The sequence below is a fragment of the Rhinopithecus roxellana genome, chromosome 10, assembly GCF_007565055.1.
Source record: "Rhinopithecus roxellana isolate Shanxi Qingling chromosome 10, ASM756505v1, whole genome shotgun sequence".
Taxonomy (NCBI): Eukaryota; Metazoa; Chordata; class Mammalia; order Primates; family Cercopithecidae; genus Rhinopithecus; species Rhinopithecus roxellana.
This window is the reverse complement of record NC_044558.1, coordinates 122,720,962-122,736,223: the sequence shown is the minus strand read 5'-3', so window position 1 is coordinate 122,736,223 and position 15,262 is coordinate 122,720,962. Positions and strand designations below refer to the sequence as shown.

The window sequence follows — 15,262 nt, the reverse complement described above, 5'->3', positions numbered from 1 at the left end:
TAAACAAAACATATATCACTCCAACTGATACAAATTAGTAAAAATAGTACAATTGATAAAATCTATTAGAAAATAGAAATATTATAAAACTGCTTCGATATGAGAAAGATAGCATAAAAAAAAACAAGCTTTGTAAATATGAATAACATGTTGAAGTATTGTTTGCCAAAACCAGAAAACGATACATATGATACACACAGAACTTTGATTGTATCTTCTATTCAACTATGGGTATAAAACCCTAGCCAGTGAAAATAAATGAAAATAAAACTAAGTTATAGCATGTGGATTAAAAAAAATAAAAGTGTGATGATTTGCAGATAAAATGCTCTTTATATAGAACACCCAGAAAAAAATCAATAGTTGACATAATAGATTTCAATATATAAAATCAGTGGAATAAGTAGATATAAAATAAAAATGCAGACATCAATTGTATTTCTATTTAAAACAACAAAAATTACTAAAGGGAATTTTAGAATCAGGATGCCATTTACAAAAGCATGAATATAAAATACCTACATTTCTGTACGACTTTAATCCCCCAAAATACAAAATACGATAGAGAGAAATTAAAGAGAACACAGTACACTGAAGGAAACACTTTATGTTGATTAGAAAAGTCAATATTATGAAGAAGTTAATCTTTGAAAATTAGAGAATAAATGCGGTCACAAACAATCCCACGAGAGGCTTTTTTTTTTTTTTTTTTTTTCTGGATAGCTTTATTGAAGTGTCACGTACAAAGCATAAATTTCCATCCACTTAAAATGATTAAAAATCTATGTTTAGTATATTCACAGAGTTACAACCGTCACCACTACTGAAATTTAGAAAGTTTTCATCGTGACACAAAGAAACTTTCTGCAATTAGTGATCATCTCCTATTTCCACCTCCCTTAGGCACTGGCAACCACTATTCTACTTTGTGTCTCCATGGGTTTGCTTGTTCTTGATACTTCATATAAACTGACTCATATAACATGCAACTTTTAGAAAGGCTGAATACCACAAATATCGTGTTGCGCAAAACGAGCCCGACACAAATGCTAGGATATCTGTACTTTAGTAATTGTGTGTATCCTACTTCAATAATTGATTTAGAATTTTCTTATTAGAGCACATAATTCATTTAAGATTATGCAATCATAATATTATTTCTATTTTCAGAAATATAAAATTTATCTGATGCACTGCAAATGCAAACGCTTTACTTCTAAAGCTTATGCTTACAATGATATATTTTGGAAGATCCACACTGGTCTGATGAAAGTCCGCGTGCATGTAGCATTGCACAGTTATGTTCAGCATGATCTGACTCTTTTATCCTGTAATGGAAACAAATCCATATTCTGTTACATTTTAGGCAAATGATTCATGAGACAAAAATATTTTCCATGTGCTGTAAGAAAAGAACTTTATGGAAAAGGGTAATTAAATTTTTCATAATATTAGTAAGAGTCATTATTCTGAACACTCAATAGAGTGGTCCCCCTTCATCCACGGGGGATATGTTTCAAGACCTCAGTGGATGCCTGAAATGGCAGATAGTACAGAATCTATAGAGAGATTATGTTTTCTCTACACATTCGTAACTATGATAAAGTTTAATTTCTAAATTAGGCACAATAAGAGATTGACAACAATAACTACTAATAAAAAAATTATAGCAGTATGCCAACAGCACTACTACTGTGCTTTGAGGATATTCTTAAGGAAAAAAGTAAGCGTGGCTTTTTAATAAAAACAAGCTCTGCAATTCCCTGATAGTCCGTCTCAAGCTTGTCCAACTCGCTGCCCATGGGCCACATGTGACCCAGGACAGCTTTGAATGCGGCCCAACACAAATACGTAAACTTTCTGAAAACATTCTGAGAGAGATATATATATATACATTTTTAGCTCGTCAGCTATCATTAGTGTTAGTGTATTTTATGTGTGGGCCAAGACTATTCTTCTTCTTCCAATGTGGCCCACAGAAGCCAAAGATTGGACACCCCTGGTCTTTCTGATAATCAAGAGGGTTACTAGGTGACTAATGAGCAGGTAGACATTATGGACTACTATGGTCTTTTGTAAATTATTTATGTCAACATTTCACTAACTTTCCACATCTTTCTTCATGTCAATGAGTCCACACACATTTATTCATATTATTCTTCTGAATTTATCATTTATATATATTTTTATATAGCACCATACAAAACAACGTACTCATGTTTGAATGTCAAACCGTTGATTGTCACCCATGGATGATGACTGCTGTTACGAAACACACCAATCCATGAGGAAGATAAAATGGCGGTCAGAAATTTCTAAAAGAAAAGAAAGAATTTTCACTTAAATAATAATTATGAAAACATTATAAAAGCAATATATTAAAGTTGAAAACCACTATTTGCAGTACCAAAATATTTCATAAATGTTTATAATTTTGATATAAATGAACTCTTCAACATTTATACTTAGTACTTTCATTCTTATTCTCATGTTAATGAGGACCTGTTAATTCCTGCATTATAATAGTGACGCCAATTGACCGAATAAACCCAGGAAGGATTTAAATAAGTTTAGTGATACTGTGCATTCATTCCTCCAGATACTGTGACTAAATCAATCTATTTTTGTACTATATTTCCCAGAGTTGGAGATTTGGAAGAGGAATGAGAGGTTGTTATTTGGAAATAAATGACATAGAAGCTACAGATTGGGTTTTCTGGGCACCACAGCATTCTTTAACTAGATAAGCCCTCACTTTTAACTGATTTGGTTTTGGTGGAATAACAGTGGTCCTGACAGGTGGTGTAGACTCGTCTCTCTCTGGTACTCCCTGCTAAAAACAATTATAACCCTGTGATTAATGAAAGACAAAAGCAACGGAGAACTCTGAAAGGTGGAAAGAGATAGATGAAATTGTCTGGGACCCTAGCATCAGGCATCAACAAAGTGTCGGAGCGAGCGTGTTAAGTCCCCCACCTGAGAGAAGAAGGTGACCTAGGCCTGCTGTTTCCCTGCACCCAAACTGGCAACAGGAGGAGGCTCAGCAAAGCTCACTCCTGCTCTGTATTGAAGGGGAGTCCCCTCCACAACACCAGGCAAGGCTGGTACCACTGGCGAGCATGATCTACCAGGACACCTGCTATCAAAACAGTCAGAGGAAGTGCTTCCTTCTCATACCAAGAGACAGCAGGGTGGATGTGGGTGAGGAGGATCAGCAAAGCGACCCCATGACTACCAGTGCACCACCCAGGGTCCTCTTTGTCCCTGAGGGCAGGAGACCCACTTCCCCATCCAGAGACAAAGACTCAATGGATTCTTAGTGTTCTTTGTACATAGTACAGCAGTGAACAGTAACATACTACTGATAACTGCAATAATATGGAGGAATTGCAGAAATATTAGATAGGAGTGAAAAACACAGATATGAAATTTACACTGTATGATTCCCTTTATATAAATTCAAAAACAGGCAAATGTTATTTATAACATTAAAAGTCAAGACAGTGTTTTGGAGAGGAGTCAGGGTAAGTGATGAGGGCACACACAGGGGTGGATCTGCTAGAGCTGGAAACTTTTATCTCATGATCTGACTTGTGTAACATGAGTTCATTCACTTTGTGATCAATCTGCATGACCAGATCATATAATGCCCGATAAAATTAGATAGCAACATTTATTGTGGATTCAAAGCATTTATAGAAGCATGGTTTTCCATGAAAAGCAAAAACTGAAAACAATCAAAAGTACCTTAACAGTATATGAATTTTTAAACATTATTAAGTCAATCAATTAACTATTACATAAACTTGAAAACATACAAGCTACTCCCTACTAAATACATAAGCTAAATATATATACCCACACATATGGATGATTTCTATAAATATCTTATTGATGGAAATAAGCTTTTCATAAAGTGCTTATAACATTTACATCTTACCATTTCTTCTTCATTATCTATAGAAAGCAGACTGGAGTTCTTTGAAGCACAGGCCTGCACACTCTCTCCCCAAGTTCTTTTCTCCTTACCAATATAATAACAACTGTTGGAATACGTAATCCACTCCTCAGGACAATGGCCACAGTGACGTGCTAAATAAAGATATGAATTACTGTCTAGACGAATATGAATTTTTTAAAATGAAAATTTTTTTTACATATTTGCAAAGGTATAAACCTATATGTATGCAACATATCTATGCATCTTCAGAGGCTGGTAAATATGTAGTTGTAAAATACCCAGTCACTTATATATATACGTGCAATAAAGGGTCAGCCTCTCATCTCCTAATTGTGTTCCCATATAAAGCAAACCAGCAAACAAAAATCTACTCTATACATGTCTTGAAAATCAATGAACAAACTAATCTGATTTTTAAGGAACAATAAATAACTTGTATCTTATAGCAATAAGAATTTGAACACAACAGATAAAAACAAAGCATAGTGATTTTACTTACAGTTGATGACAAGGGAATGCCTTACTCTAATCCTTATTTATGAACATTTATTGCCAAATTTTATAATTTTTCACCCCAAATTTTATTTTTGTACAGCCTAAGATCAAGAAAAAATAAACTGTACAATATTAAAACTTTAAAAATTATTATATACCTTTCTGAGTTCTTGTATTCAGGGAAGAATTGTTGTGCTTCTGTGTTAATGTAGCTAGAAAAATTAAAGTAATCTTTGTAAAAAATTAGCATCTAAATCAATCATAATAATTTTAAGTTTTTGTTTGAAATTTTTTGTGTTAGAGTTAGAATAATATGGAATAAAAATGATTTTAAGAAAAATTTGATAAAGTAATAATGGTTTTTTGGAAAAGTATTTCATAGATCTAAAGAACTAAATTTCACCATCTCATATAGTTCTTATAATTCTTGATTTAACTACTTTCAAAAATTAATTTCTATTTCTCAGTAAGGTTTTTCAGACTCCTAGAACATATTTTTGAGTTATGAAATCAAATTATATACATACAATTGCATCAGAAGCAAATACGTTCAACAATTATTCTTTCATTTATTCTTTGACAAATTCTGAATGACCATTCCACATTCAGTCCAAAGATACACATTACAATGAGAATTCTATTCCCTGAAAATATGAAATGTATAGAGGCACATTCAATCATTAACATGAAAATTCCCCTTGTAATCTTCTAAAATAGACTTACAGGGAATAACAACTATCGTTACCACAGAGGCCATGAAGACAAGACAGCTAATTCCCAGGATCCCAGCAATGAACTTCTCTGGAACTGACGGTAAATCTGCAGGGAGCGAAATGGGAACAGTGCGAAAGGAGAGGTGGACACAGTTGTTTAGAAGATTCAAAAACAAAAGAACCTGAATGCACAGGAATCATACGGAGAAACTTGGACCCCAAACCCTCATCTCCCATTGTAATCTTTTTCTCAGAATAATATACCATTGCATTTTCAGTAAAAATAATGCTCCATGAATTCTTTGACGAAGACTACACATTTCAACAATGCGTTAAATCAGTCTTCATATTTTATATTGAAATAGCATATCTCAACTTGAAATTCTGATCTTTGCAAATAGAAAATATGTGAGCACTCCCTGCTCTTTCCCCACATCCCTGTACCCCAAGCTGCACATCCTAGACTGTTATATTGAGGATCTTTTAAATGCTTTACCTTTGCAGTGATAGGTTTTGTCATTTCCTTGAAAATCCTGAGAAGGTTTTTGAAGGTTTAATTCCGCATAGGTTATTTCCTGTTCAGTTACTAAAATGGAACTTGTATTGTCCTTAGGTTTTTGTTGCTGCCTCTTTGGGTTTGGGGGCAGATTCAAGTCTGAGTAGATTACTCCTTGGTTATCCATCTCTGCAGTGTGTGATGTCAGGGACTGTACTCTATAATAACCGTAGTTAAGAAGTTAATAAATGGTTTATATACAATATTCCCTAGTGCAGTTAAAAGGGTGAGGTGGAGAACGAGTATTGGAGCTCATTTTGCATTAAAGAATCTAAAGTTCTTTCTCTAATTTTCTTCAAGCCTAAACAAGTTTCTTATGGTAAAATATTTGTTTTAAAAAAAGATTTTTGGGTCGGGCGCAGTGGCTCATGCCTGTAATCCCAGCACTTTGGGAAGCCGAGGCATGCCAATTACAAGGTCAGGAGATCCATACCATCCTGGCTAACACGGTGAAACCCCGTCTCTACTAAAAATACAAAAGTTAGCCGGGCACAATGTCAGGCGCCTGTAGTCCCAACTACTCGGAAGGCTGAGGCAGGAGAATCGCTTGAACACGGGCGGCAGAGGTTGCAGTGAGCCGAGATCGTGCCACTGCACTCCAGCCTGGGCGACAGAGTGAGACTCTGACTCAAAAAAAAAAAAAGAGAGAGAGAAAATTCTACGTTTGACAAAATATTATTGCTGGGGCAATAAGAAACAATAAATTACTAAGGAATAAAGAAGTTCAGGAATAAAAATATATTTCTTTTTTTTTTTTTTTTTTTTTTTTTTTTTTGAGACGGAGTCTCGCTCTGTCGCCCGGGCTGGAGTGCAGTGGCCAGATCTCAGCTCACTGCAAGCTCCGCCTCCCGGGTTTACGCCATTCTCCTGCCTCAGCCTCCCGAGTAGCTGGGACTACAGGCGCCCGCCACCTCGCCCGGCTAGTTTTTTGTATTTTTTAGTAGAGACGGGGTTTCACCGTGTTAGCCAGGATGGTCTCGATCTCCTGACCTCGTGATCCGCCCGTCTCGGCCTCCCAAAGTGCTGGGATTATAGGCTTGAGCCACCGCGCCCGGCCAAAATATATTTCTTAAAGTCTGATGCTTTACCTGTATTAAAAATTAAAATGTATTAGAAAAAGTTCTGCACTCATTTTTTATGTTAATTTTGAAGTCCAGTAATGGTTAAGACTATGCGGTCTGCACATGAAAATAGTAAAGTTGAGATATTTATATACACACATATATATATATTTCTTGCACTAAATTACTTTTATTTAGTAATTTATACACATTAATGAAAATCAATAGGGGCAATTAAATGGTCTTTTCTTAATGGCTGAAATGTTCTAAGAAATTATTAAAAATTTAAATTTCAAAAAATTATTAAAAACGTGAATATTTGTATATGTCAGAAAATGCTATGTGACACGGTTAACTTATGCCTAACCTAAATAGTATTAGGAACACCACATAAACTGTTAATACTTATAGAAGTATTGGTAATTTAATAAGTAATTGGTAATTCATTTCCTGGCTAAGTTATGAACCAAAAACTGATAAATAAAAGCATAGGTAATTCATGTTAAAGCACATTTCATTTAAACTTATAAAAAGATTTTATGGTTGTCAAAGTGAGTAAAGGCCACTTTTGTTGTGTAAGTACTTGTAAAGTTTCAGATAATGTAATTAAATCATTTAGTCAATGGGCTCTGGAGTCAGTGAGATCTAGAATTAATTCTAGCTTTGACATTTACAATGTGTGACATTTAAAAAGTTATTCTATGTTTAATAACCCAGTTTGCTAATCTAAAACGGCAATAAGAACATATAAAACATTGCATGTAAAACATTTACCACTCAACCTGGCACTTAAAGTTCTTAATAAGCATTAGCTATTTTAATTATTATTTTAGTCACAATTGCTATGTTACTGTTTCTGATTCGTGTCAGTTAAAGCATGGAAAATAAATCTTCAGATAAGTCTCCTATATCCATGTGCTACATTTTTTTTTTGCAATATTTTGATCAATTTTAAAAACGTATTTTGATTGTTTTGTATTACCTTTAGCATTTTATGTACTCTACCTCATTGTGATTCTTATTAAAAATAAAAACTGCTTTTATTTAATCTACGTGTCTGAGGAATTGTATTTGGCTTTCATCAATTGATTCATTTATTTTAATAATCTTTAATGGCTAAGCTAACTATAAATTATTATTCAAAGATACATGATGTACTGATTACAAAATACAAAATTAATTGTCCATTATTGTGATGTTAATAGGTTTCACTTAAATTATATTGATCAACAAACCCACTAGGTTTCCACAAACAAGAATTTGAAAACTTTAAGAAATCCTTCAACATATTTCATATGGTTTTTACCCTGAGTTATTCAAATGAAGACAGCAATATTCTACTTTGATTTTATTTTATATTAATTATACCTCCTTTGCACCATATTGAGCACTTGTAATCACTCACTAAATGAGGTAGGCTAGTAGAGAGTTGGAGAGTAGCAACACATACCTTCTGTCCCCAGAAAGTCACACATCCTTTAGTGGAGAGGCCAGGTTAGTCTCACAAAAAGGCCTGCTATAGCTGGGTAATAAAAGGTGAAATTTAAAGGCATAAATCCAGGACAAGAACAAACAATGCCTATAATCTTCGCAGATTGCCCTGTGAAGGCTCAGAGTGAGTCAAGAGTGGAAAAAGTAGATTTCTCATCAACGTGTTACTAAGGTTTGAACAGGAAATTCTACACATGGGCTATTGCGAAATCAGTTTAATCTCATCACACACCTCCAAAATATAGGATACTCTGGTCTGTTAAAAGTACAAGGTTGACTTTGAAAGTGGGTCATTTAGTTGGTCCATTTTTCAAGTGCCTATGAGAATTTTTGTTTCTGTCTTGATCACAAACATTGCCAACCCTCACCTCATTAAGAGTGCCTTTTAGACTAGATTACTAAATCTTAACATTACATACTTCTTTTCTTTATATTATTTTATTATGTCACTTCCATTATAATAGAAAACATTCTAAAACTCATAGTAACATTATCAACTGATACCTACTGATTTCTCCCTTAATTATTCTGAAAAATTACTGCAGCAATAACTCAATTGATTGTAGCTGGCACAAAAACCATCATTGCCAAAGTTATATTATTAACATCTCTTAGTTCTTAAATTTTTGCATTTAATTTTTTAAAAATAGATTATTTAATCTTCAGATTACCCTTGATAAAAATAAATGTATCTTGGAAAGGTAAAATATTAATCAATTTTGAAATATATGAGCATACAAGAGATTGAAATATTAAATAGATATTCATTACATTCTTCATTTATCCATTCTCTGCCATAACAAATTATCTCAACTGTGATAGAAATATTTAGTTGTAAATGGCAAAAACTGAATTCAAACTATGTATGGGGAAAAAGTAATTTTAAAATCTTACTAGGAGGAAAGTCAGCAAATTGGTAGAACAGGTGGTCCCCCACACATATGCCCCCACAACAACAATAATTTTTCAACCATCCACAGACAAAAGTTCCTTTGAGGGAGTTTTGGAACTCAAGTAGGAGTTTGTAAAATGCCAGTGGAACCCAAGACCTAGGAAGGTTGTTTTAGAGAATAGATTTGCATCCAAGTGGCAGACTTACCAACAGTGATTCCATCTCCAGACCTGAAAAGGGACTCATCCTCCTGTGCACTTGCCTTCAGCCGCATTAGGACTTCATCATGCTACCAAAACCATCTGTCCAGGGGCCCAGGAGCAGACTCACACACTAGTGTCTCAGGAGGCAGGCATATCAACTGTAGTCTCAATGTAGACCCTGAAACAGCCCTGTAACTTGGCTTTAACTACTGTCAGCCACAACTTGAGACCAGTCCTTCACCCACAGAGACTTCCTGGGAGACATATACATCTGTTCCCCTGGGGCATGCTTGCTGATCTCTGTCCTATAGAAGATACTAAAATGGCCCTGAATCTCCACTCAAACTCCTCTCAACTGTAGCCTGAGTTAATCACAGGAAATTGCTGTGAGACTCACTCATCTTTGTCAGCAGTACAGGCTTGCTGACTTCAGTTCCACGGTAGTTTCTGAAACAGCCTTGAATCTTGACCCTCATCCTTCTCAGCTGTGGGCTGTGAGCAGTCTTGCCAGGTCAGGGATACAGAGGGAGGGCATGTGCATCCATGTCCCAACTGGGAGACCATTGACCTAGGTTTCACAGCAGATCCTGAAATGGGCCAGAAAAGGGGGTTCAACCCTTCTCAGCTATGCTAGAGAGCAGTTTGCCCACACAGGGACCTGGAGAGAGACATCATAAGTGCCCCTAAAGGTACAGACCTTAGTTTTATTTCAGATCTTGAAACAATCCTGTGATCCAGCTCCACCCCATCTTAACTACAGTCTGAAGCAAGTCTGCCTGCCCAGAGACCTGCCAGAAAACACACTCATCCATGACCCCAGAGACAGACACGAAGGCACTGGTTTCAGCTATAGACTCCGAGGAAACCTTGTGACTTAGCACTAACTCCTCTCAGCCACAGGTTGAGGAACCCACTCAGAGACCCATGAGCAGCCTTCCCAGAAAACTAGATAAACTCTCCCCCAACTACACACCTAATAATAGACCTACCATCTACAGACCCTTAAGTGGACCCTCATTCCCTCCCCAGCCCTATGGAGTATGATTCTAGAGCCAGTTTGGTCCTCTGAGGGACTAAGTAGGATACAAGCCTGCCAGAAGCCCTAGTAACAGAATCATGAACCAAAGATCCCACTCTGGACCCATAAGCAACCACGTGATCTGGCTGTAACCCCATTCAAACATGACACTGAAGGCAATCTCATCAGCCCAGCACCCTAACAGGAGAAGGTCTTAACCTAACGAAACCAGTCTGTAAAGACTGAAAGAGATGTCTGCTCTTTCAAGTGCACAGACACCAGTACAAGGATAAACAAATAACAAAGTGTCAGACACATATGACACCACCAAAGGAAACTAATAAAGCTTTAGCAACTGATCCAAATAAATGGAGATCTATAAGTTTCCTTTAAGATAATTCAAAACAATCATCTTTAAAAATCTCAGTGAGATGCAAAAGAAAAGAGTACTAAAAAATCTAAAACAAAAATACATGAACAAAATAAGAATTTAATAAAGAAATATAAACCACTAAAAACAACCAAACAAAAATTCTGGAGCTGAAGAACACAATGAAAGAAAGAAAGAAGTCAATAAAGAGTTTCAATACCTGACTCAAACACGCAGAAGAATTAGTTAACTCAAAAAAGAGTCATTTAAAATTAACAAATTAGAGTAAAAAAAAGAAAAAAGAATAAAAAGTGACAAAGAAAGCATAAGAGACCTTTGAGACATCACCAAGAATATGGTATACAAAGTATAGAACCTTCAGAAGGAGAAGAGAGATAAAAGGTCAAAAATATTTTTTATTTAAAGACGTACTGCCTGAAAACCTTCTTCACTTGGGAAGGATATGGAAATCCAGATTCATGAAGCTCAATGAACCATAAGCAAGATCAGCCCAAAAAAGACTATTATGAGGCACAATATAATCAAATTGTCAAAAGTCTAAGATAAGAGAATCTTGTGGGGGGTTTTGTTTACTTTTTAGCTTAATGTGATCCCATTTGTCCATTTCTGCTTTGGTTTCCTGTGCTTGTGGGGTATTACTCAAAAAATCTTTGGCCAGTCAATTGTCCTTGAGAATTTTTCCAATTTTTTTTCTTTCAACTTTTATTTTTAGATACAGGGTGTACATGTGCTGGTTTGTTACACGAATTTTTCCAATTTTTTTTCTTTCAACTTTTATTTTCAGATACAAGGAGTACATGTGCTGGTTTGTTACATGGGTATATTACACCAGGATAGTGAGTATAATCCAAAGTAGGTAGTTTTCTGAACCATTCTTCCCTACTGTCCTCTCCCCTCTAGTAGTCTGCGGTGCCTATTGTTCCCATATTTTTGTCTATGTGTGCTCAGTGTTTGGTTTCCATTCATAAGTGAGAACTTTCGGTAGTTGGTTTTCTGTTCCTGCATTAATTTGCTTAGGATTATGGCCTCCAGCTCTGTCCATGTTGCTGTAAAGAACATGGTTTTATTCTTTTTTATGGCTGTGTACTAGTCCATGGAGTATATATGCCACATTTTCTTTTTTTTTTTTTTTTTGTTTGAGGTGGAGTTTCACTCGTTGCCCAGGCTGAAGTGCAATGACATGATCTCGGCTCACCGCAACCTCCATCTCCCAAGTTCAAGCAATTCTCCTGCCTTAGCCTCCCTAGTAGCTGGGATTATAGGCATGTGCCACCATGCCCAGCTAATTTTGTATTTTTAGTAGAGACGGGGTTTCTCCATGTTGGCCAGGCTGGTCTCGAACTCCCAACCTCAGGTGATCCACCCGCCTCGGCCTCCCAAAGTTCTGGGATTACAGGCGTGAGCCACCGTGCCCGGCCTTATACCACATTTTCTTGATGCAATTCATCACTGATGAGCACATAAGTTGATTCCATATCTTTGCTGTTGTGAATAGTGCTGCGATAAAAATGTGAGTGCATGCGTCTTTTTGATATAATGATCTATTTTCATTTGGTTATATTCCCAGTAGTGCAATTGAGGGTCAAATGGTAGCTCTGTTTGAAGTATTATAGGAAATCTCCAAACTGCTTTCCACAGCGGTTAGGCTAGTTTACATTCCCACCAATAGTGTATTAGCTTTCTTTTTTCTGCAGCCTCACCAGCATCTGTTGTTTTTGGAATTTTAAATAGTGGTCATTCTGACTAATGTGAGATGGTATCTTATTGTCGTTTTGATTTGCATTGCTCAGATGATTAGTGATGACAAGTGTTTTTTAATACGCTTGTTGGATACTTGTATGTCGTCTTTTAAGGAGTGTCTGTTCATGTCCTGTGCCCATTTTTAAATGACGTTATTGTTTTTCCTTGTTGTTCTGTTTAAATTCCTTATAGATTCCGGATATTAGACCTTTGTCAGATGCATGGTTTGCAAATAATTTTTCCCATTCTGCAGGCTATCTGTATATTTCATTAACAGTTTATTTTGCTGTGCAGAAGCTTTTTAGTTTAATTAGATATCATTTGTCAATTTTTGTTTTTATTGCCATTGATTTTAAGGACATAACCAAAAAATTGTTTGCCAACGATGATGTTGAGAAGAGTATTTCCTAGGTTTTCTTCTAAAATTTTTAGATTGAGGTATCACATTTAAAATTTTAATTATCCTGAGTTAATTCTTCTATATGGTGAAAGGTAAGGGTCCATTTTAACTCTTCTGCACATGGCTAGCCAGTTATACCAGTGATACAGGAACTAGAAAGAAATTATTTAGGCAGATAGTGAGGGTAAAGGAATCCTCAGCAAGGCTTCCCTTTTAACAAAAAGCAGCCCCAAATAACTTCTTTTCTAACAAAGAGCAGCCTGAAAAATCGAGCAGCAGACGTAGATAAGCAGGCTGGAAGCTTGCATGCATGAATGATGGCAGCTGTGCCAATAGAAAAGGGACTGACTAGAAGTCAGGTATTTTCAACATGGACGCTCCATCTTCCCTTTTCTTTGTCACTAGTAAAGAACCAGGGAACATGGCACAGGCCAGGTAGACAACCATTTGCATAATAAAATATTAGGGTTGAGCGGCCAGCTTCTTTAAGCGCTATGCAAATGGCATGCCTGGTCTGACCAATCTTTCATGCCCTATGTAAATCAGACCCTGCCCCCTCAAGCTCATCTATAAAACTCACATTTCACTGCAGAAGCAGCAATCCATTTCCTCCAGTATACCTCCCTGTGCAGAGATCTCTTTTCTTTCTTTTGCCCATTAAACCTCCTCTCCTAACCTCACTGTGGTGTGTTCACGTCCTAGTTTTCTGTGGTCATGGGACAACAAACCTCAGAAATTACCCCAGACAACAAGGCGATTTCATCAGCATCATTTATTGAATAGGGAGTCCATTTATATCCCTTTTTTTTTTCTTTTTCAAAATCAGATGGCTGTTAAGTGTGCAGCTTTATTTCTGAGTTTTCTATTCTGTTCCATTAGGATAGATGTCTACTTTGTACCATAGTATGCTGTTCTGATTACTGTAGTCTTATTGTAAAATTTGAAGTTGGACAGTGTAATGCCTCCAGCTTTCTTCTTTTTGCTTAAAATTGCTTTAGCTATTCAGGCTCTGTTTTGGTTCCATATGAATTTTAGAATAGTTTTTTCTAATTCTGTGAAGAATGGCATTGGTAGTTTGACAGGAATTGCACTGAATCTGTAAATTGCCTTAAGCAGTATGGCCATTTTAACAATATTGATCCTTCCAATACATGAGCTTGGAAAGTTTTTCCATTAATTTGTGTTATCTTTTATTTCTTTCAGTAGAATTGTGTAGTTCTCCTTGTAGAGATCTTTCACCTCCTTGGTAGGCTGTATTCCTATGTATTTCATTTTCTTTGTGGCTTACATAAATGGGATTGTGTTTTATATTGTACTCTCAGCCTGGACATTATTAGTGTATGGGAATGCTATGCTTCTGGTACATTGATTTTATTGATAACAAAGGTCTCTATCCTGAGACCTTACTAAGATCATTTATCAGTTCTAGTAGCCTTTTGGCAGTCTTTTTTTCATCTTTTAATTTTAGGCTTAGAATACATGTGAGGGTTTATTACATAAGTAAACTCATGTCGTGAGGGTTTATTTACAAATTATTTCATCACCCAAGTATTAAGCCCAGTACCCAATAGTTATCTTTTCTGCTCCTCTCCCTCCTCCTACCACGTTCACTCTCAAGTAGACTCCAGTGTCTGTTGTTTCCTTCCTTGTGTTCATAAGTTCTCACCATTTAACTTGTACTTATAAGTGAGATCATGCAGTATTTGGTTTTCTGTTCCTGTTAGTTTTCTGAGGATAATAGCCTTTATCTCCATCCACATTCCCACTGAATATATAATCTTGTTCTTTTTTATGGCTGCATAGTATTCCCGAATGTATATGTACCACATTTTCTTCATCCAGTCTGTCACTGATGGGCATTTAGGTTGATTCCTTGTCTTTGCTATCATAAATAGTGCTGCGGTGAACATTCACATACATGTATCATTAAGGTGAAATGATTTATATTCCTCTGGATATATACCCAGTAATGGGATGGCTGGGTCAACTGGTAGTTCCTCTTTTAGCTTTCTGAGGAATCACCATACTGCTTTCCATAAAGGTTGAACTAATTTACACTCTCATCAATGGTGTATAAGTGTTCCCTTTCCTCCACAACCTTGCCAGCCTTTTTTGTTGTTGTTGTTGTTGTTGTTTTTACCTTTGTATAGTCATTTTTACTAGTGTAAAGTGGTATCTCATTGTGCCTTTGATTGCATTTCTGTAATGATTTGTGACATTGAGCTTTTCTTCATATGCATATTGGCTGCATGTATGTCTTCTTTTGGAAAGCGTCTGTTCATGTTCTTTGCCCACTTTTTAATGGAGTTTGTTTTTCTCTTGTAAATTTATTTATGTTCCT

The 15,262-nt window shown here is 36.0% G+C and overlaps 1 protein-coding gene across 1 annotated transcript; it reads right to left on the bottom strand.

Annotated features, from left to right (window-relative positions):
* Positions 1–629: 629 nt before the first annotated feature.
* On the bottom strand, positions 630–8,742 carry KLRC1 (killer cell lectin like receptor C1). The gene is given in 9 exon segments (XM_010371383.2): positions 630–1,185; positions 1,188–1,242; positions 1,244–1,328; positions 2,215–2,315; positions 3,941–4,092; positions 4,615–4,668; positions 5,180–5,275; positions 5,666–5,883; positions 8,237–8,742. Coding segments are annotated over 8 exon segments (777 nt in total). The 5' UTR covers positions 5,853–5,883; positions 8,237–8,742; the 3' UTR covers positions 630–1,138.
* Positions 8,743–15,262: the final 6,520 nt, after the last annotated feature.